The sequence below is a fragment of the Musca vetustissima genome, unplaced genomic scaffold, assembly GCF_032173495.1.
Source record: "Musca vetustissima isolate MV318-11 ecotype Yass unplaced genomic scaffold, APGP_CSIRO_Mvet_v1 utg451, whole genome shotgun sequence".
Taxonomy (NCBI): domain Eukaryota; kingdom Metazoa; phylum Arthropoda; class Insecta; order Diptera; family Muscidae; genus Musca; species Musca vetustissima.
This window is the reverse complement of record NW_026877818.1, coordinates 159419-182876: the sequence shown is the minus strand read 5'-3', so window position 1 is coordinate 182876 and position 23458 is coordinate 159419. Positions and strand designations below refer to the sequence as shown.

Here is a 23458-nt window from a genome sequence, read left to right as displayed (position 1 = left end):
CGGTAGGCTATAAATATCCACGCCTAAAAATATTCCGTAAAAAAATAATTTTAAAAATTCATGCTCAAAATATTCTCCGAATTTTTTTTTAAGAAATCTTCAAATTCTTTAAAAGGTTAAATTTAACAAATTATTCCACACATACTTTTTCCCATTGGCTGATGAAATGTCTGTCTCTCCATTAGCGCACAAATTAAGTAATTTATTTTTTCTAAAGCGCACTGTTTTATCGGTCCTCTCCGTTACACTGTTGTAATTCAATTACAATTTTAAACTAAAATTACCTATAATTTTTCCACTGACGATCCGCAGAAATTATCGGCCACAAACATGGTCTTCCACACCTCCTGTCATCTTTTGTTGAAAACTGTCAAGAAATGCAATGCAAAATTTGTATAACCTTTACCACACTGTGGTACAGGGTATTATGTCTTTGTGCATATGTTTGTAACAGGCAAAAGGAAACGAGATAGACACATGGTTCCCTTTGCGAATATGCATAGAATCACTTTCTAAGTCGATTTATACATGTCCGTCCGTCTGTCTGTTCATGTTAAATTGTAAACAAAATGCAGGTCGAATTTATGATCCGAATTGGATGAAATTTGGCACAGCTCATTTGTTTGGCCCAAGGACGAACCCTATAGAAATTGGGAAAAATCTGTTCAATTTTGATATAGCTCCCATATATTTCGTCCGATTTAAAGTCCCTATATATCTTTCGATTTGGACGAAATTTGGCACAGAGTACTAAATTAGGTTAAATTAAGTTTCCTGAAAATCATCCCAGATTTAGATATAGGTCCCATATATATTCTCGTCCGATTTAAGGTAAATGGTGTACCAATGTCCCCATATATCTTTTGATTTGGACGAAATTTGGCACAGCGTACTAAATTAGGTCTAGAATGATGTGTGTTAAGTTTCCTGAAAATCTGTCCAGATTTAGATATAGCTCCCATATATATTTTCGATCGATTTAATGTATATTGTGTACCAAAGTCATTATATATTTTTCGATTTGCACCAAATTTGGCACAGCGCACTGAATTAGGTCTAAAATGATGTGTGTTAAGTTTCCTGAAAATCGGTTCAGATTTAGATATAGCTCCCATATATATTCTCATCCGATTTAAGGTAAATGGTGTACCAAAGTCCCTATATATCTTTCGATTTGCACGAAATTTGGCACGGCGCACTGAATTAGGTCTAAAATGATGTGTGTTAAGTTTCCTGTAAATCGGTCCAGATTTAGACATAGCTGCCATATATATCTTCGCCCGATATAATGTATATGGTGTACCAAAGTCATTATATATCTTTCGATTTGCACCAAATTTGGCACAGCGTACTGAATTAGGCCTAGAATGATGTGTGATAAGTTTCCTGAAAATCGGTTCAGATTTAGATATAGCTCCCATATATATTCTCATCCGATTTAAGGTAAATGGTGTACCAAAGTCTCTATATATCTTTCGATTTGCACGAAATTTGGCACGGCGCACTGAATTAGGTTTAAAATTATGTGTGTTAAGTTTCCTGTAAATCGGTTCAGATTTAGATATAGCTCCCATATATATTTTCGTCCGATTTAAGGTATATGGTGTACCAAAGTCCCTATATATCATTCGATTTGCACGGCGTACTGAATAAGATCTGGAATGATGTGTGTTGAGTTTCCTGAAAATCGGTCCAGATTTAGATATAGCTTCTATATCTGACCAAATGAAAAATTTAGTATCGGTTGCAGAATGACATGTTTATGGATCCAATTTCATTTTACTGGTCCTTTAAAAATGCGACGTCTGTTAGGATTCATCTGTTGAATATACCCAAAGTGGTGAAGGGTATCATATAGTCAGCCACGTCCGACTTTACTACTGGTTACCTTACTGGTTTATCATGATTTTCTATGCATATCCTGATTATTTGTTTGTATACTGTGAATAGATATGTAAATAGTCATACTGTTGAATTTGCATTAGTTGCCTTTTGGGTAAAAAATGATATGAAATTAGTTGGTGACACGCATTTATTGAATTTATTTCCGATTATCACATCAAATTTAAATTATGGTACAAAAAATTTGAAAATTGGTACTGAAAATTAAAAAACACACACACATATATTAATAAATAAATATTTTTTATTAACCATCACAAATTATTTTTTTTCTTTTTCATTAATATGCAAAAATTATTATAATTTTTTTAACTACCTACATTTTGATAAATGTCTAAAAAAATTTAAAATTTTTTCTTAAATTTTTTTTAAGGGCCAACGAAGGATGTTGGATTTTTGTAGATTTCTACGAATTTTATTTGTTCAGTCTCCAACCCGCCATTTATCTATTCCATAACAATTACGTCATTAAAAATGTTAACATGAGAATGCCATCAAATGAATATCTAATTAAAAGATGTTGAAGAATAGTTTCACACATCTTACAACAATTCATACTGACAAGTCCTTTCAAACAAGGCAATGCCATACTCATTACCACATGTTTCAAAGTTCATTCTAACATACCTGAATAACAAATTAATTTGTCAGTGAGGCTTTATCTATGGTTTGATTTGTTTTTTTTTTCTTGTCGAAATCACACACAACACTCATCTTCTCTATCACGAATTCCGCCACCATCACTGCCACCATCGATTTGATGGATTACCGGATATATGGTCGTCGAACAGCAGCCTATTCGTAATTGAGTTGTGACTTTGGCTGACTGCCAGGCAACTGTTTGTTAATTAATTAAAACATTTTTATTCATTTGCGGAATACATTATCATTCGTGTTGTCGTTGTTGTTGCACGTGAGGTAGTTGTTGTTATCAACGTGTGTTTGAACTATGTATGTGTTTTCAGGTAGTGCTCAGTGTTTTCAGGTAGTTAACATCCGAAGACATTTAATTAGATGTTGGAATAAAAAAAACATGTTGCACCAAAAGTTCGGAATTGCGGATTTGGTTTTGAAATTGAAATGTCAAACGATATTTGTTCGAAGGAAGTAAGTAACGATGGAAATCTTTTTGATTGATTGCAAGATTGAAAAAAAATCATACAAAGTTAATTTAAAGCAGTAAGGAAAGCAGTAAAGTCGGTTGGGGCTGACTATATGATACCCTTCACCACTATGGGTATATTAAACAGCTGATGACATTTATCTAAATATGAATCTACCTAGATCTATCCATTAGTTTGTTACAATGGGACAAAAGTATGTAAATCGACTTCAAACGGGAGCTATATCTAAATCTCAATCGATTTTCACGAATCTTGGCACCCATCATTCTGGACTAAATTTACATTAAATCGGAACTATATCTACACCTTGACCGATTTTCACGAAACTTGGCAGACATCACTCTAGTCGCAATTCAGTACGTTATGTCAAATTTCGTGCAAATCGAAGGATATATAGGGACTTTGGTGCACCATTTACATGAAATCGCAGGAAACTATATATGGGAGCTATATCTAAGTCTCAGTACGATATGCCAAATTTCGTGCAAATTGAAGGATATATATGGGAGCTATATCTAAATCTGGACCGATTTTCTCGAAACTTGGCAGACATCACTCTAGGCTCAATTCAGTACGTTATGCCAAATTTGGTGCAAATCGAAAGATATATAGGGACTTTGGTGCACCATTTACATGAAATCGGACGAAACTATATATGGGAGCTATATATAAATCTGGACCGATTTTCACGAAACTTGGCAGACATCAGTCTAGGCTCAATTCATTACGTTATACTAAATTTCGTGCAAATCGAAATATATATACGGACTTTGGACACCATTTACCTTAAATCGGCCGAAAATATATATGGGAGCTATATCTAAATCTGAAGCGATTTTCACGAAACTTAACACACATCATTCTAGGCTCAATTCAGTACGCTGTGGCAAATTTCGTGCAAATCAAAAGATATATAGGGACTTTGGCGCACCATTTACCTCAAATCGGACGAAAATATATACGGGAGCTATATCTAAATCTGGACCGATTTTCAAGAAAATTTACACACCTCATTCTAGACTTAATTCAGTACGCTATACAAAATTTCGTGCAAATCGAAAAATAAGGACTTTGGTGCACCATTTACCATAAATCGGACGAAACTATATATGGGAGCTATATCTAAATCTGAACCGATTTTCACGAAACTTAACACATATCATTCTAGGCTCAATTCAGTACGCTGTGGCAAATTTCGTGCAAATCGAAAGATATATAGGGACTTTGGTATACCATTTACATTAAATCGGGCAAATACATATATGGGAGCTATATCTAAATCTGAACTGATTTTTAGTAAACATTGCACACATCTTTCTTGGCTTAATTCAGTACGCTGTGTCAAATTTCGTGCAAATCGAAAGATATATACGGACTTTGGTGCACCATTTACCTTAAATCGGAAGAAAATATATATGGCACATATCATTCTAGACTTAATTCAGTACACTATGCCAAAATTCATACGAATCAATAGATTTCCAGGGACTTTAGTGGAATATTTATCTTAAATCGGACGAAACTATATATGGGAGCTATATCTAAATCTGAACCGATTTTCACGAAACTTTGCGCATATCATTCTAGACTTAATTTAGTACGTTGTGCCAAATTTCGTGCAAATCGAAAGATATATAGGGACTTTGGTACACAATTTACCTTAAATCTGACGAAGATATATATGGGAGCTATATCTAAATCTGAACCGATTTTCACGAAACTTAACACACATCATTCTAGGCTCAATTCAGTACGCTGTGCCAAATTTCGTGCAAATCGAAAGATTTTTAGGGACTTTGGTGCACCATTTACCTTAAATCGGACGAACATATATATGGGAGCTATATCTAAATCTGAACCGATTTTTGGGAAACTTTGTACACATCTTTCTTGGATTAATTCAGTTCGCTGCGCCAAATTTCGTGCAAATCGAAAGATTTATAGGGACTTTGGTGCACCATTTACCTTAAATCGGGCGAACATATATATGGGAGGTATATCTAAATCTGAACCAATATTTCCAAATTTCGATAGGGTTCGTCCATGGCCCAAATATATGAGCTGTGCCAAATTTCATCCAATTCGGATTATAAATGCGACCTGTACTTTGTTTACAATTTAACACCAACAGAAGGACGGATATGCATAAATCGACTCAGAAAGTGAATCCACACCTATGAAAAAATCTTGACAAATAAACTTAAAAAATCCAATCCAAGTTAGGGGCGCTATCTCTATTCGTGTGCTACCCAGCATCCTGAATTTTATAATTTTTGGTACGTAGAAAATTTACGTACCAAAATGAAAATCCAGAATAACAATTTTAGCCAGTTCAAATTCATGAAAAATACCTAGATTTGCAGGATACCCTTATATGCAGGGTGCCGTCCATCTTTGAGTGGATGGTATAAAAATCCACACTTGCTTTGGTTTTTAAAAATATTTATAGTCCTTTATTATTTCACTCAACATTTTGTTCATTATATAAATCAAAATTATCCTCGAAATGTTCATATTTTTCACAATAGTCGGTGACTTGTTTGATCGAACCCTCATTGATGACATCGGTGACCATTAGCTGGTAGGTGACGACAGTGCCGGTCATCTGATATCCCAGGAAAAGCAAAAACAAAAATTAAAGTTTTCTTTTTTAACAACAAAGACAAACAACAACAACAATTGGCTATTGGGTCAATATTTACCCCCAATATTAGTCCTCGTGTCAATGAAAAGAATCCGGCCGCTGTAAAGGCTGTCACATCCACCGATAGCTGTTGACTAAAACGCTGAGTCTTTAAAAGCAGGCAGCAAAGAGGATAAATAAAATTAAGAAAGAAAAACAACAACAAATCAATGTACTCGAATCAATAACAACGGCAGCAACAACGCACACACACACACTCACCTCCACACACCAACTCCTCGACGGGACATCACGTAAACAGGATAGAATTTTTTTGGTATATTCATTGACCAGCGATGCCAAATAGAGGGTCAGCAGTGTCCGGACAATGTTGTAGAGCAGCGAAAACCAAAATGCCATTTCAGCCACCCAATCAACACCAATGTTCCTAGACAAAAAAGCAAAAAAAAGAAAATTCTTAACTTTGTCCTTTAAGGATATCGAAAAAATAAATCATTTTCCGATTTTATCATCGAAATCGATTTGGTTTTTGTTTTTACATCCCACTTCATTTTGGGCCTGGACTTACACGAAACTGTTGAATAATTGAAAGCAGATGAAATACATGTTATTGGCACTGGCCAGCAGAATCAGGGCGGACAGCTCATTGTTGACAAGCCGCAAAAGTTTCCGCAGCACCAGATAATGTTCACGAGTTTCTAACCAAAAAATTGCTGGCATTGGCTAGACGTGGTATGAGGGAGGGGAAAAATAAAAAAACAACAAAACGAGTTTAGTAAAATGAAAGTTTTTGCGGGATATGGCCAGAAGTTAGGCTTGAGGTGTAAATGGACACAGAAAAAAAAATTCATTAGTAGCTTATTGTTCCCCTTGTAATGGAAATACTAGAAGGGGAATGAATTTTCCCTTTTTTGGGATTGAATCAAATTAATTTCAAAATATACAAGAAATTTGAAGACTCTAAATAGGCATGGATTTTTTTAGCGGTTAATTTTCGAGGCATAACAATAGATGGGGATTTTTTAAATAATATTTTTAGGCGCGGATTTTTATACCCTTCACCACACTGTGGTACAGGGTATTATGTCTATGTGCCTATGTTTGTAACAGGCAAAAGGAAACGAGATAGACCCATAGTTCTTTTTGAGAATATGCATAGAATCGCTTTCTGAGTCGATTTATGCATGTCCGTCTGTCTGTCCATGTTAAATTGTAAACAATGTACAGGTCGCATTTTTGATTCGAATTGAATGAAATTTGGCACAGCTCATTTATTTGGCCCAAGGACGAACCCTATTGAAAAATCGGTTCAGATTTAGATATAGCTCCCATATATATTTCCGTCGGAATAGTGCACCGAAGCCCATATATCTTTTGATTTGCACGAAATTTGGTTCAGCTTACTGAATTAAGCCTAGAGTGATGTCTGCCAAGCTTCGTGAAAATCGGTCCAGATTTAGATATAGCTCCCATATATATTTCCGTCCGATTTAAGGTAAATGGTGCACCAAAGTCCCTATATATCTTTCGATTTGCACGAAATTTGGCATAACGTACTGAATTGAGCCTAGAGTGATGTCTGCCAAGTTTCGTGAAAATCGGTTCAGATTTAGATATAGCTCCCATATATATTTTCGTCCGATTTAATGTAGATGGTGTACCAAAGTACCTATATATATTTCGATTTGCACGAAACTAGGCATAACGTACTGAATTGAGCCTAGATTGATATCTGCCAAGTTTCGTGAAAATCGGTTCAGTTTAGATATAGCTCCTATATATAGTATCGTCCGATTTTATGTAAATGGTGTACCAAAGTCCCTATATATTTTTCGATTTGCACGAAATTTGGCATAGAGTACTGAATTAGGTCCAGGATGATGTGTGCTAAGTTACGTAAAAAATCGGTCTAGATTTAGATATAGCTCCCATATATGTTTTCGTCCGATTTAAGGTAAATGATGCACCAAAATTTCTATATATATTTCGATTTGCACGAAATTTGGCATAACGTACTGAATTGAGCCTAGAATGATGTCTGCCAGGCATCGTGAAAATAGCTCTAGATTTAGATATAGTATCGTCCGATTTTATGTAAATGGTGCACCGAAGTCCCTATATATCTTTCGATTTGCACGAAATTTGGCAGAGAGTACTGATTTAGGTCCAGAATGATGTTTGTCAAGTTTTGCGAAAATCGGTTCAGATTTAGGTATAGCTCCCATATATAGTTTCGTTTGATTTAAGGTAAATGATACACCAAAGTCCCTATATATCTTTCGATTTGCACAAAATTTGGCATAGAGTACTGAATTAGACCTAGAATGACGTACGTGAAGTTTCGTAAAAATCGGTTTAGATTTAGATATAGCTCCCATATATAGTTTCGTCCGATTTTATGTAAATGGTGCACCAAACTCCCAATATTTGTCCGATTGGGACAAAATTCTGCACACAGTACAGAATTAGGTCCAGACAGATATCTGCGAAGTTTTGTTAAAATCGGCTCAAATTTAGATATAGCTCCCATATATAGTTTCGTCCGATTTTATGTGAATGATACACCAATCTCCTCATACTTGTCCGATTGGGACAGAATTTTGCCCAGAGTACTGAATTAGGTTCAGACTGATATCTGCGAAGTTTTGTTAAAATCGGTTCAGATTTAGATATAGCTCCCATATATAATTTCGTCCGATTTTTGGTGAATAATAAACCAAACTCCCAAAATTCGTCTGATTGGGACAAAATTTCCTATATATTTTTCGATTTGCACGAAATTTGGCATAGAGTACTGAATTAGTCTGTCTGGGCTGATGTCTGCGAAGTTAAAATCGGTTTAGATTTAGATATAGCTCCCATATATAGTTTCGTCCGATTTTATGTGAATGATACACCAATCTCTTCATATTTGTCCGATTGGGACAGAATTTTGCCCAGAGTACTAAATTAGGTCCAGACTGATATCTGCGAAGTTTTGATATAGCTCCCATATATAGTTACGTTCCCATATAGTTTTGTGAATGATAAACCAAACTCCCAATATTTTCCCCATTGGGACAAAATTTTGTACAGAGTACTCAATTAGGTCCAGACTGATGTCTGCGAAGTTTTATTAAAATCGGTTCAGATGTAGATATAGGTCCCATGTATAGTTTTGTCCGATTTTTTGTGAATGATTAACCAAACTCCCAATATTTGTCCGATTGGGACAAAATTTTTTACAGAGTACTCAATTAGGTCCAGACTGATGTCTGCGAAGTTTTGTAAAAATCGGTACAGATTTAGATATATCTCCCATATATAGTTTCATGCAATTTTTGGTGAATGATACGCCAAACTCTCAATTATTTTCCGATTGGGACAAAATTTTGCATAGCAAATGAAATTGAGGAAAAAATTATGTGTGATAAGGTTTGTTGAAATCGCTTCAGATTTTGATATAGGTCTTTAATATAGTTTCGTTCGATTTTATGTAAATGTTGCACAGAAATGCCTATATTTGTTCGATTTACTCGAAATTTGAAGAGGGTCTTAAATTAATTTGTCATTCAAAATTTTTAGACATTGAGTTAAAAAAATATATATTTTTAAAAAATCACAAATCATAATTACCTTCCCCTGTACAGCTTTCATGCGTAAGTGTAGCTGACGAAATCTAGCCACCAGTCCAATGCTAATAATTATAATGAAAACATCCGTGAAGGAACGGGGATAGGCCAATGTCAAGTTTAACCACTGAAATATGAAAGACAAGACGTAAATGCCTTTTCCTTTACCAGTACTCACAAATTTCAAACTCACCTCATATATGGGCAGTGTCCAATATTGAAATGGCAACACCATCGACAGGTGGGGTCTTTCGCGCCCATACAAAGTTTCCCAATAGCTGACATTCAGATTGCATTGCCTCCTTTCCAAATCACTCTTTTGAAAGGAGTTGAAAACCAACAAACAGTGTTCCACTAAAACCACAAACAAAAACAATTCTTCTATATAAATTTTACAATTACAAGTGATCCACAATAATTTGAAATCATCGGCTCTAACTTACAACCACCACTGACCATAATCAGCAAATACCAAAACCATATCCAAAATTTCATATTGAATGTGACATACAGATGATAGGGAACCTGCAAAAATAATTCCTCCACCTGACGCCATTGACGCATTAATTTGGGCCACTTTGTGGCCAAACGCCAGAAGATTATATGCTCCCAAATGCAAACGAAGAAGAGGGAGACGGTACCTGGAAGGATGGAGAGGAACAAATGGATGTTAATTTTATACTTTGGCCATTTTAGCAAGACTTGACTTACCCGATGTATGGAAATTAACACCCGTCTGCCAGATATAATAAATAACAACTCCAAATTCCATGATATCCAAAATTAAGACCACTCCCGAATATATGATCGGTATGCTCAGCCATTTGAATTGAAGTCGATTGACATTTTTATGCAACAAATTTGTGACGGGCAGTAGGCCAAAGCATTGCGATATGAAAAGGACTAAACGAGGAGATGAAATTATTAAGTTGAGAAATAATTAATAATAATTTCAAAAATCCACGCCAATTGTTGACACAAAAAATTAATTTAAAAACCAGTGAGCGGAGCAGTATAGTCGGACGGGCCGATACTCTACAAAACTACCACGTAATTCTAACTTTCTGCGGATTTTTATTCCGAGCCTGGGCAATATTTCTTGATATTTGCACCCTCTTTTCCGATTAGAGTTCAATACATATCTTCCGAATATTACTAATATTCTGTACAGACGCCCCTCTAATTACTTGTCCAGATTCCCTTCATCGTGTGTGATGTTGTGATGTTCGGTTTACAATTGTAGCCTATAGATCGTCTCGAAAAAAAAAACAAACAAAAAAGTTTTCGGTCCACTTCATCCCGAATTGTTATCTGATCATCACCGAAAATTGTAGGCGTTGTCCTTGACCATAACTGGAACCTCATGGAAAATTTCAAAGCGATCAGTGCAATATTTCCGATCTCTAGTGTGGTTATGGGTTATTATCAACTTGCCGGCTCTATGTCCTTCAGGAGTAAATATATACGCCATAGAATACAAATTTTGTCATTTTTCACACAAAAGTCAGGGTCCATTTGACCCGCTAAATATTGACCGATCTTTATCAAAACAGGTATGCTTATTCTTTGGCCCAATCCCCTTCTCCATGTAACAATTCGAGTAGTTTGGGCTATAATTGCGGCATCTGGAGCGACCTAAAAAACGGACAAAAATTAAGTATTTGGTCCATTTCATGCTCTAAATATTATCCGATCTTTACCAAAAACAATAGGGGTCTTCATTAGGCCGAAAACATCCTACATGCAAAATTTCGTGAAGATTGGTCCACAACTGCGGCCTGTATCGTGTTTACAATATATAATGGACAGACGGACGGACACACATGTCTAGATCGACTCAGCTAGTCGAGATATGACGATAGGTATAATTAAAGATGGGTCTAGGACCAATATTTTGCGGCGTTACAAACTTTTGGGGCTGCACAAAGCAATAATACCCTGACAACATAGTTGTGTAGGGTATAAAAATCTACGCCTATTTTTCACACAGAAGATTAACTTAAAAAATCTACACCTATAGTCGGGCGGGACCGACTATATGATACCCTTCACCACTTTGGTTACATTCAACAGATGAAACCTAACATACGTCGCATTTTTAAGGGACCAGTAAAATGACATTGAATCCATAAACATGTAATCCTGCAACCGATACTAAATTTTTCATTTGGTCAGATATAGAAGCTATATCGAAACCTGAACCAATTTCAGGAAACTTGACACACATCATTCTAGACCTAATTCATTACGCTTTGCCAAATTTCGTGCAAACCGAAAAATATTAAGGGACTTTGGTACACCATTTACCTTAAATCGGACGAAAATATATATATGGGAGCTATATCTAAATCTGAACCGATTTTTGACTAAACTTAGCACACCTCATTCTATACCTAATTCATTGCTCTGTGCCAAATTTCATGCAAATATATATATAGGGACTTTGGTGCACCATTTACCTTAAATTGGACGAAATCTGAACCGATTTTTATAAAACTTAACACACATCATTCTAGGTCTAATTCATTAGATGTGCCAAATTTCGTGCAAATCGAAAGATATATAGGGACTTTGGTACACCATTTACCTTAAATCGGACGAAAATATATATAGGAGATATATCTTTATCTGCACCGATTTTCACGAAACTTAGCACACATCATTCTAGGCTTAATTCAGTACGCTGAGCCAAATTTCGTGCAAATCGAATGATATATAGGACCTTTGGTGCACCATTTACCTTAAATTGGACGAAAATATATATGGGAGCTATAACTAAATCTAAAAAGATTTTCACGAAACTTAACACACATCGTTATAGACCTAAATCATGACGCTGTGCCAAATTTCGTGTAAATCGAAGGATATATAGGGACTTTTGTGCACCACTTACCTTAAATCGGACGATATATATGGAAGCTATATCTAAATCTGAACCGATTTTTGACTAAACTTAGCAGACCTCATTCTAGGTTTAATTCAGTACGCTGAGTCAAATTTCGTGCCAATTAAAAGATATATAGGAACTCTTGTGCACCATTTACCTTAACACTAAACTATATATATGATCTGTATCTGCACCGATTTTCACGAAACTTAGCACACCTCATTCTTGGCTTAATTCAGTATGCTAAGCCAAATTTCGTGCAAATTGAATGATATATGGGAACTCTTGTGCACCATTTACCTTAAATCGGACGAAAATACATATGGGAGCTTTATCTAAATCTGAACCGATTTTCACGAAACTTAGCACACCTCATTCTAGGCTTAATTAAGTACGCTGAGCCAAATTTCGTGCAAATTGAAAGATATATAGGACCTTTGGTGTACCATTTACCTTAAATTGGACGAAAATATATATGGGAGCTATATCTAAATCTGAACCGATTTTCACGAAACTTAGCACACATCATTATAGATCTAAATCATTATGCTGTGCAAAATTTCGTGCAAATTGAAACATATATAGGAACTCTTGTGCGCCATTTATCTTAAATCGGACGAAAATATATATGGGAGCTATATCTAAATCTGAACCGATTTTTCCCAATTTCAATAGGGTTCGTCCTTGTGCCAAATAAGTGACCTATCCCAAATTTCGTTTAATTCGGATCATAAATGCGACCTGTACTTTGTTTACAATTTAACATGGACAGGCGGACGGAATTTTCCCATTTGCCAAGAAATGCCAGCACAAAATTTTGTCATAGAATTTTTTAATTAATATTTTTCAAATACTATTTTTTCGAAAAAAAAATAACACCTACTTTTCCGTACCGACTGATGAAAAGTTTGTTGTTCCATACCAACTTTAGTTTGTCGCAAAGTTTTGAAAACGTAATCACATTTAATTAAATAATATTTTCTATTCAGTTTCGGTATTGTTAACACATTCCATGGAATGACGACGCCCCTTACTCGCTCGCCCGTTCACCAGACCGATGTTAACAGTTGTTGACAAAAATCCGCCTGACTTTAATGAGCAAATTTTGAAAACATCCGTGAAGGAACGGGGATAGGCCAGTGTCAAGTTTAACCACTGAAATATGAAAGACAAGACGTCAATGCCTTTTTCTTTACCAGTACTGATAAATTTCAAACTCACCTCATATATGGGCAGTGTCCAATATTGAAATGGCAACACCATCGACAGATGGGGTCTTTCGCGACCATACAAGGTTTCCCAATAGCTGACATTCAGATTACATTGCCTCCTTTCCAAATCACTCTTTTGAAAGGAGTTGAAAACCAACAAACAGTGTTCCACTAAAACCACAAACAAAAACAATTCTTCTATATAAATTTTACAATTACAAGTGATCCACAATAATTTGAAATCATCGGCTCTAACTTACAACCACCACTGACCATAATCAGCAAATACCAAAACCATATCCAAAATTTCATATTGAATGTGACATACAGATGATAGGGAACCTGCAAAAATAATTCCTCCACCTGACGCCATTGACGCATTAATTTGGGCCACTTTGTGGCCAAACGCCAGAAGATTATATGCTCCCAAATGCAAACGAAGAAGAGGGAGACGGTACCTGGAAGGATGGAGAGGAACAAATGGATGTTAATTTTATACTTTGGCCATTTTAGCAAGACTTGACTTACCCGATGTATGGAAATTAACACCCGTCTGCCAGATATAATAAATAACAACTCCAAATTCCATGATATCCAAAATTAAGACCACTCCCGAATATATGATCGGTATGCTCAGCCATTTGAATTGAAGTCGATTGACATTTTTATGCAACAAATTTGTGACGGGCAGTAGGCCAAAGCATTGCGATATGAAAAGGACTAAACGAGGAGATGAAATTATTAAGTTGAGAAATAATTAATAATAATTTCAAAAATCCACGCCAATTGTTGACACAAAAAATTAATTTAAAAACCAGTGAGCGGAGCAGTATAGTCGGACGGGCCGATACTCTACAAAACTACCACGTAATTCTAACTTTCTGCGGATTTTTATTCCGAGCCTGGGCAATATTTCTTGATATTTGCACCCTCTTTTCCGATTAGAGTTCAATGACATATCTTCCGAATATTACTAATATTCTGTACAGACGCCCCTCTAATTACTTGTCCAGATTCCCTTCATCGTGTGTGATGTTGTGATGTTCGGTTTACAATTGTAGCCTATAGATCGTCTCGAAAAAAAAAAACAAACAAAAAAGTTTTCGGTCCACTTCATCCCGAATTGTTATCTGATCATCACCGAAAATTGTAGGCGTTGTCCTTGACCATAACTGGAACCTCATGGAAAATTTCAAAGCGATCAGTGCAATATTTCCGATCTCTAGTGTGGTTATGGGTTATTATCAACTTGCCGGCTCTATGTCCTTCAGGAGTAAATATATACGCCATAGAATACAAATTTTGTAATTTTTCACACAAAAGTCAGGGTCCATTTGACCCGCTAAATATTGACCGATCTTTATCAAAACAGGTATGCTTATTCTTTGGCCCAATCCCCTTCTCCATGTAACAATTCGAGTAGTTTGGGCTATAATTGCGGCATCTGGAGCGACCTAAAAAACGGACAAAAATTAAGTATTTGGTCCATTTCATGCTCTAAATATTATCCGATCTTTACCAAAAACAATAGGGGTCTTCATTAGGCCGAAAACATCCTACATGCAAAATTTCGTGAAGATTGGTCCACAACTGCGGCCTGTATCGTGTTTACAATATATAATGGACAGACGGACGGACACACATGTCTAGATCGACTCAGCTAGTCGAGATATGACGATAGGTATAATTAAAGATGGGTCTAGGACCAATATTTTGCGGCGTTACAAACTTTTGGGGCTGCACAAAGCAATAATACCCTGACAACATAGTTGTGTAGGGTATAAAAATCTACGCCTATTTTTCACACAGAAGATTAACTTAAAAAATCTACACCTATAGTCGGGCGGGACCGACTATATGATACCCTTCACCACTTTGGTTACATTCAACAGATGAAACCTAACATACGTCGCATTTTTAAGGGACCAGTAAAATGACATTGAATCCATAAACATGTAATCCTGCAACCGATACTAAATTTTTCATTTGGTCAGATATAGAAGCTATATCGAAACCTGAACCAATTTCAGGAAACTTGACACACATCATTCTAGACCTAATTCAGTACTCTCTGCCAAATTTAGTGCAAACCAAAAGATATTAAGGGACTTTGGTACACCATTAAACTTAAATCGGACGGAAATATATATATATATATATATATATCTACCTAATCTGAACCAATTTTTGACTAAACTTAGCACACCTCATTCTATACCTAATTCATTGCTCTGTGCCAAATTTCATGCAAATATATATATAGGGACTTTGGTGCACCATTTACCTATAAATTGGACGAAATATATATGGGAGCTATTTTTATAAAACTTAACACACATCATTCTAGGTCTAATTCATTACATGTGCCAAATTTCGTGCAAATTGAAAGATATATAGACTTTGGTACACCATTTACCTTAAATCGGACGAAAATATATATAGGAGATATATCTTTATCTGCACCGATTTTCACGAAACTTAGCACACATCATTCTAGGCTTAATTCAGTACGCTGAGCCAAATTTCGTGCAAATCGAATGATATATAGGACCTTTGGTGCACCATTTACCTTAAATTGGACGAAAATATATATGGGAGCTATAACTAAATCTAAAAAGATTTTCACGAAACTTAACACACATCGTTATAGACCTAAATCATGACGCTGTGCCAAATTTCGTGTAAATCGAAGGATATATAGGGACTTTTGTGCACCACTTACCTTAAATCGGACGATATATATGGAAGCTATATCTAAATCTGAACCGATTTTTGACTAAACTTAGCAGACCTCATTCTAGGTTTAATTCAGTACGCTGAGTCAAATTTCGTGCCAATTAAAAGATATATAGGAACTCTTGTGCACCATTTACCTTAAATCGGACTAAACTATATATATGATCTGTATCTGCACCGATTTTCACGAAACTTAGCACACCTCATTCTTGGCTTAATTCAGTATGCTAAGCCAAATTTCGTGCAAATTGAATGATATATGGGAACTCTTGTGCACCATTTACCTTAAATCGGACGAAAATACATATGGGAGCTTTATCTAAATCTGAACCGATTTTCACGAAACTTAGCACACCTCATTCTAGGCTTAATTAAGTACGCTGAGCCAAATTTCGTGCAAATTGAAAGATATATAGGACCTTTGGTGTACCATTTACCTTAAATTGGACGAAAATATATATGGGAGCTATATCTAAATCTGAACCGATTTTCACGAAACTTAGCACACATCATTATAGATCTAAATCATTATGCTGTGCAAAATTTCGTGCAAATTGAAACATATATAGGAACTCTTGTGCGCCATTTATCTTAAATCGGACGAAAATATATATGGGAGCTATATCTAAATCTGAACCGATTTTTCCCAATTTCAATAGGGTTCGTCCTTGTGCCAAATAAGTGACCTATCCCAAATTTCGTTTAATTCGGATCATAAATGCGACCTGTACTTTGTTTACAATTTAACATGGACAGGCGGACGGAATTTTCCCATTTGCCAAGAAATGCCAGCACAAAATGTTGTCATAGAATTTTTTAATTAATATTTTTCAAATACTATTTTTTTTTTTTCGAAAAATAATAACACCTACTTTTCCGTACCGACTGATGAAAAGTTTGTTGTTCCATACCAACTTTAGTTTGTCGCAAAGTTTTGAAAACGTAATCACATTTAATTAAATAATATTTTCTATTCAGTTTCGGTATTGTTAACACATTCCATGGAATGACGACGCCCCTTACTCGCTCGCCCGTTCACCAGACCGATGTTAACAGTTGTTGACAAAAATCCGCCTGACTTTAATGAGCAAATTTTCAACTACAAATAAATCAACGCAGAACAGAGAACTTTGGCTGCAAGTTAAATAAATACAAATATGGAAACAAGGATAATGCACACAGACACAAACACACACACACACCTTCATGTGTGTTTGTCTGTGTGGTGGTCCTCATTGTCAGTCCTTTGCATCGATGGATGTTGTTGCATGTCTGCGTTTAATTTGCTCGCCGTGAATTACAAATGAACAACAAACAACCCAACGAACCAACCAATCAGTCGCCCATTCATTCCCATCATAACACAACCAACCACAAAAGGATCTGGTGGAACCGTCCAAGAGGAAAACTTATCTTTCTTATTTAATTTTTAATTTTATTTATTTTTATTTTATTAACTTATTTTCCTCAAAGATGAACCAACAACAACATACTTATTCTTATTTAAATGAAACTCCAAATGTTATCTAATTTGTTGACTTAACCACAGAGGTCGGGTAAGCCCATAGCGCGATTCGGTTCATCGAATTGCAGCAGCACCAATTCATAGGTCACTATAGTGCCGGCCATCTGAAAAATAAATAAAATAGGTGTGGATTTTGAAACACTGTGGTACAGGGTATTATGTTCTTGTGCATATGTTTGTAACAGGCAAAAGGAAACGAGATAGAGCCATAGTTCCTTGTGAGAATATGCATAGAATCACTTTCTGAGCCGATTTATGCATGTCCGTCCGTCCGTCTGTTGGTGTTAAATTGTAAACAAAGTACAGGTCGCATTTATAATCCGAATTGGATGAAATTTGGCACAGCTCATTTATTTGGCCCAAGGACAAACCCTTTTGAAATTGGGAAAAATCGGTTCAGATTTAGATATAGCTCCCATATATATTTTCGTTCGAATGGTGCACCAAATTCCCAAAATACCTTTTGATTTGCACAATATTTGGCATAACTTACTGAATTGAGCCTAGAGTGATGTCTGCCAAGTTTCGTAAAAATAGGTTCAGATTTAGATATAGCTCCCATATATATTTTCGTCCGATTTAATGTAAAATGTGCTCCAAAGTCCCTATATACCTTTCGATTTGCACGAAATTTGGCATAACATACTGAATTGAGCCTACAATGATGGCTGCCAAGTTTCGTGAAAATCGGTCCAGATTTAGATATAGCTCCCATATATAGTTTCGTTCGATTTTATGTAAATGATGCACCAAGATCCCTATATATCATTCTATTGCCACGAAATTTGGCATAACGTACTGAATTGAGCCTAGAGTGATGTCTGCCAAGTTTCGTGAAAATCGGTTCAGATTTAGATATAGCTCCCATATATATTTTCGTCCGATTTAATGTAAAATGTGCTCCAAAGTCCCTATATATCATTCGATATGCACGAAATTTGGCATAACATACTGAATTGAGCATACAGTGATTCTGCCATGTTTCGTGAAAATCGGTTTCGATTTAGATAATGAAAATCGGTTCAGATTTAGATATAGCTCCCATATATAGTTTCGCCCGATTTTAGGTATATGGTGCACCAAGTCCCTGGAAATCTTTTCATTTGCACGAATTTTGGCATCGAATTTGGGTATCATATAGTCGGCCCAGTCCGACTTTACTACTTTCCTTACTGGTTAAAATTTGTTTCTTACCCCAAACAAAAGACGTCTCGTCAAAAAATAAAACTTCTTGCCCGACAAGGCCACCGTTTGTGTTGTCATTTGGAAAATTAAACGTTCCACCTAAAAAATTAGAAACACATACACATATCTGAAAATATACAAAAAATTTCCATCACGCAACCCACCTCAACACACCAGGTGCGGCTGGAGACCCGACGCAACACGGGCAAACCTCCTTTGGACTCATCGTTTATCGATGCTGCCGAAAGGAAGACAAATGCCGTGCGACCAATCAAATACAGCAGAGAATACCAAAAGTAAATGTAATTGATGGGCCAGCGTAATTTACTGTGCGGGAGAAGTAAGAAGAAGAAGAAAAATACTTGAATCCTTTATGCCAACTGCCACGCAATGATGATTCCATTCAACTTACTTGAAAACATTCAACAGCTGATAGCAAACGAAATACAAATTGTTAATGCACGACAACAAAATTATGCCCGACAAATCTTCGTCGACACAATCCAGCAGTTCGCACAATTTCACATAATGTTCACGTATTTCAATGAACACCGTTTCGGGTACTTCCTGCCAACAGAAAGAAAGAAAAAACATAACAAAAGACGGATAACAACGGAAACAATTGAAATTCAATTGGGGTAAAATTTCGGCGGATGGGAAGGTAGAGGCTCGGAAAAGAAAAAAAATTGATTGCTCTAAATTTCCATCGATTTGCAATTTTCCATTTAGAGTCTAGACATGACAAAGTGAAGTGGTTTACGTTCCTTCCTTCCGAACCAGCCCTCCTCCCAACCATTTAGAGGTGAAAATCCATTCAACAGCTTACCTTGTTAGCCAATTTGTTAATACGTGTCGTTATTTGCTCAAAACGATAGGCAATACCCTTGCTCACCATCATAATAAACATGTCCATGTAGTTCCAAATGAAGGTGCACAGGCCATTGACAATCTGAACAAAGGAATGGAGAAGAAGAACAAGCATGAATTTTTATACAAATTATTTTAAATTATATTTTTCAAGGACCTGTCCCCGTCCGGCTGTCCATGTATTTTTGTGAACAAAGTAAAGGTCGCATTTATCATCCGATTGAGATGAAATTTGGCGCAGCTCACTTATTTGGCCCAAGGACGAACCACATTGAAATTTAAGACAATCGGGTCAGATTTAGATATAGCTCCCATATATAGTTTTGTCCGATTTTAGGTAAATGGTGCACCAAAGTCCCAACATATCTTTCGATTAGCGCGAAATGTTGCATAGTGTACTGAATTGAGGGTAGAATGATGTGTGTCAAGTTTCGAGAAAATCGGGTCAGATTTATATATAGCTCCCATATATATTTTCGTCCGATTTAAGGGAAATGAGTCTCCAAAGTCCCTATATATCTTTCGATTTGCGCGAAATTTGGCATAACGTACTTAATTAAATCTAGAATGATGTATGCTAAGTTTCGAGAAAGTCGGGTCAGATTTAGATATATCTCCCATATATATTTTAGTCCAATTTAAAGTAAATGGGGCACCAAATACCCTACATATCTTTCGATTTGCACGGAATTTGGCAAAGCGTACTCAATTGAGTCTAGAATGATGTGTGTTAAGTTTTGAGGAAATCGGTTCAGATTCAGATATAGCTCCCATATATACTTTTGTCCGATTTTAGGTAAATGGTGCACCAAAGTCCCTATATATCTTTCGATTTGCACGAAATTTGGCATAGTGTACTGAATTGAGGCTAGAATGATGTGTGTCAAGTTTAGAGAAAATCGGGTCAGATTTAGATATAGCTCCCATATATTTTTTCGTCCGATTTAAGGGAATGAGTCTCCAAAGTCCCTATATATCTTTCGATTTGCACGAAATTTGACATAACGTACTGAATTAAATTCAACATGATTTGTGCTAAGTTTCGTGCAAATCGGTTCAGATTCAGATATATCTCCCATATATATTTTCGTCCGATTTAAGGTAAATGGGGCACCAAAGTCCCTATATAACTTTCGATTTGCTCGAAATTTGGCACGGTGTACTCCATTTAGTCTAGAATGTCGTGTGTTAAGTTTCGAGGAAATCGGTTCAGATTTAGATATAGCTCCCATATATATGTTCGTCCGATTTAATGTAAATGGGGCAACAAAGTACCTATATAGCTTTCGATTTGCACGAAATTTGGCACGGTGTACTCAATTGAGTCTAGAATGACGTGTGTTAAGTTTCGAGGAAATCGGTTCAGATTTAGATTTAGCTCTCATATATAGTTTTGTCCGATTTTGGGTAAATGGTGCACCAAAGTCCCTATATATCTTTCGATTGGCACGAAATTTTGCATAGTGTACTCAATTGAGTCTAGAATGACGTGTGTTAAGTTTCGAGGAAATCGGTTCAGATTTAGATATAGCTCTCATATATAGTTTTGTCCGATTTTATGTAAATGCTGCACCAAAGTCCCTATATATCATTCGATTTGCACGAAATTTAGCATGGTGTATTGAATTGAGTCTAGAATGACTTGTGCCAAATTTCGAGAAAATCTGGTCAGATTTTTATATAGCTCCCATATATATTTTCGACCGATTTAAGGGAAATAAGTCTCTATATATCTTTCGATTTGCACGAAATTTGGCATAGGGTACTAAATTAGATTCAGAATGATGTGCGCTAAGTTTCGTGAAAATCGGTTCAGATTTAGCTCTTATATATATTTTCGTCCGATATAATGTAAATTGTGCACTAAACACCCAAAGTTTGTCCGACCGGCACACAATTTTGTATTTACACTTGATGTTGTTGTTGTTGTTCTGCATGTTCATGGGGATTTTCATGCCTCTGGGATGGAAATCTGTCCCTACCATACCTCGTGTGTTAAGCTTCGAGAAAATCGGGTTAGATTTAGATTTAAGTTCGTTCAAAAGGCGACGTCTGTTAGGATACATATGTAGAATATACCCAAAGTGGTGAAGGGTATCATATAGTCGGCCCCGTTCGACTTTACTACTTTCCTTACTGGGTTTTAAATGAATTTTTCAGTGATCACAAATTATTTTTTAAGGACCACAATTAGGCGTAGATTTTGTTTGAATTTTTTAAATTACTTTTTTTTCTTAAAACCCACAACTGCGCTGAGACCTTTGAAAAATATTTGAAAAAAATGCATCTGTTTAAAATCAAACTTACCAAAATGAACACCCCAATAAACATATTATGTGGCAATATTTGAAAAACATAATCATAATTGCGTCGAATATAATTATTGAATGATATATCCGCTGTGATATTATGCAGCGGGGCACATATTTCCTGGGTGCGTCTAAACGAAAATATAGCCGAGGACAAATAAAGGCCATGTTCAGCTGAAAACAAAATATTTAAAGTACAAAAAAATATTTAAAATTTTTAAAATCTACCTACCAACCGATAAAAATATAATCACCGTCGCTGCAAATCGTACCCGATAGCTCAAACTCCGTTTCGGCATCTCATAGGGTTTCTGGGTGAATATCGACTCAATTCGATACCAATAACACATCAGTCTCGGCCAGTGAGGTGCCAACAACGCGAACAGTAAACACGAACATTGAACACAACCGAAAAATACGAGACCAACTGAAATCGGGAAAAATATAAGGGACCGTGAGTGTGGTGAATATTTTCCTCTCCCGGGACTTACCAAAATTCTTGGCATTAATGCCAATTTTCAATAAATGTTTCAAGGTGGTCAGTGTCAGTATTGAATTGCAGCACATAAAGAATACCGTTATCAACACTTGAATTGATTTCAGTGAAAATTTTAAGTGTTTCGGATTCGATCGTCGTATACCACGCACGGGTAGAATGGCAAAGCATTGACCTAGAAATAAAACTAAAAGAAGAGATTTTTTTAAAAATCCACAACTTGAAAAAATAATTTTAAAAATTCACGCCGACGTTGGGACATTGGAAAATATATTTTTAGCAAATCCGAAAAACCTTAAATCGAACGAAAATACATATGAGAGCTTTATCTATATCGGAACCGATTTCCACGAAACTTAGCACACATCATTCTAGACTTAATTTAGTACGCTATGCCAAATTTCGTTCAAATCGAAATATATATAGGGACTTTGGTGCACCATTTACATTAAATCGAACGAAAATATATATGGGAGCTATATCTAAATCTGAACCGATTTTTACGAAACTTAGCACACATCATTCTAGACTTAATTTTGCATGCTATGCCGAATTTCGTGCAAATCGAAAGATATATAGGGACTTTGGCGCACCATTTACCTTAAATCGGACGAAAATATATATGGGACCCATATCTAAATCTGAACCGATTTTTACGGAACTTAGCACACATTAATATAGACTCAATTCACTACGCTATGCCAAATTTCGTGTATATCGAAAGATATTTAGAGACCTTGGGGCACCATTTACCTTAAATCGGACGAAAATATATATGGAAGCTATATCTAAATCGGAACCGATTTCCACGAAACTTAGCACACATCATTTTAGACTTAATTTAGTACGCTATGCCAAATTTCGTGCAAATCGAAAAATATATAATGACTTTGGTGCACCATTTACCTTAAATCGGACGAAAATATATATGGAAGCTATATCTAAATCTGAACCGATTTTC

General features: G+C 35.9%; 1 protein-coding gene across 1 annotated transcript in view; it reads right to left on the bottom strand.

Moving 5' to 3' along the window:
• LOC133322503 (uncharacterized) overlaps positions 1-22583 on the bottom strand; it is a 42194-nt gene extending 19611 nt beyond the window's left edge. Inside the window, exons 1-20 of the mRNA XM_061531491.1 lie at positions 22493-22583; positions 22234-22428; positions 22000-22175; positions 19652-19774; positions 19238-19392; positions 18990-19152; positions 18835-18924; positions 17660-17744; positions 13908-14099; positions 13640-13837; positions 13390-13550; positions 13203-13323; positions 9993-10184; positions 9725-9922; positions 9475-9635; positions 9286-9408; positions 6239-6393; positions 5932-6097; positions 5729-5818; positions 5550-5631 (exon numbers count right to left, since the gene is read on the bottom strand). Of these exons, the coding sequence (XP_061387475.1) occupies positions 5550-5631; positions 5729-5818; positions 5932-6097; positions 6239-6393; positions 9286-9408; positions 9475-9635; positions 9725-9922; positions 9993-10184; positions 13203-13323; positions 13390-13550; positions 13640-13837; positions 13908-14099; positions 17660-17744; positions 18835-18924; positions 18990-19152; positions 19238-19392; positions 19652-19774; positions 22000-22175; positions 22234-22428; positions 22493-22568 (2902 nt within the window). The 5' untranslated portion in view covers positions 22569-22583. The remainder of the gene's footprint in view (positions 1-5549; positions 5632-5728; positions 5819-5931; positions 6098-6238; positions 6394-9285; positions 9409-9474; positions 9636-9724; positions 9923-9992; positions 10185-13202; positions 13324-13389; positions 13551-13639; positions 13838-13907; positions 14100-17659; positions 17745-18834; positions 18925-18989; positions 19153-19237; positions 19393-19651; positions 19775-21999; positions 22176-22233; positions 22429-22492) is intronic.
• Between the last annotated feature and the right edge of the window lie 875 nt (positions 22584-23458).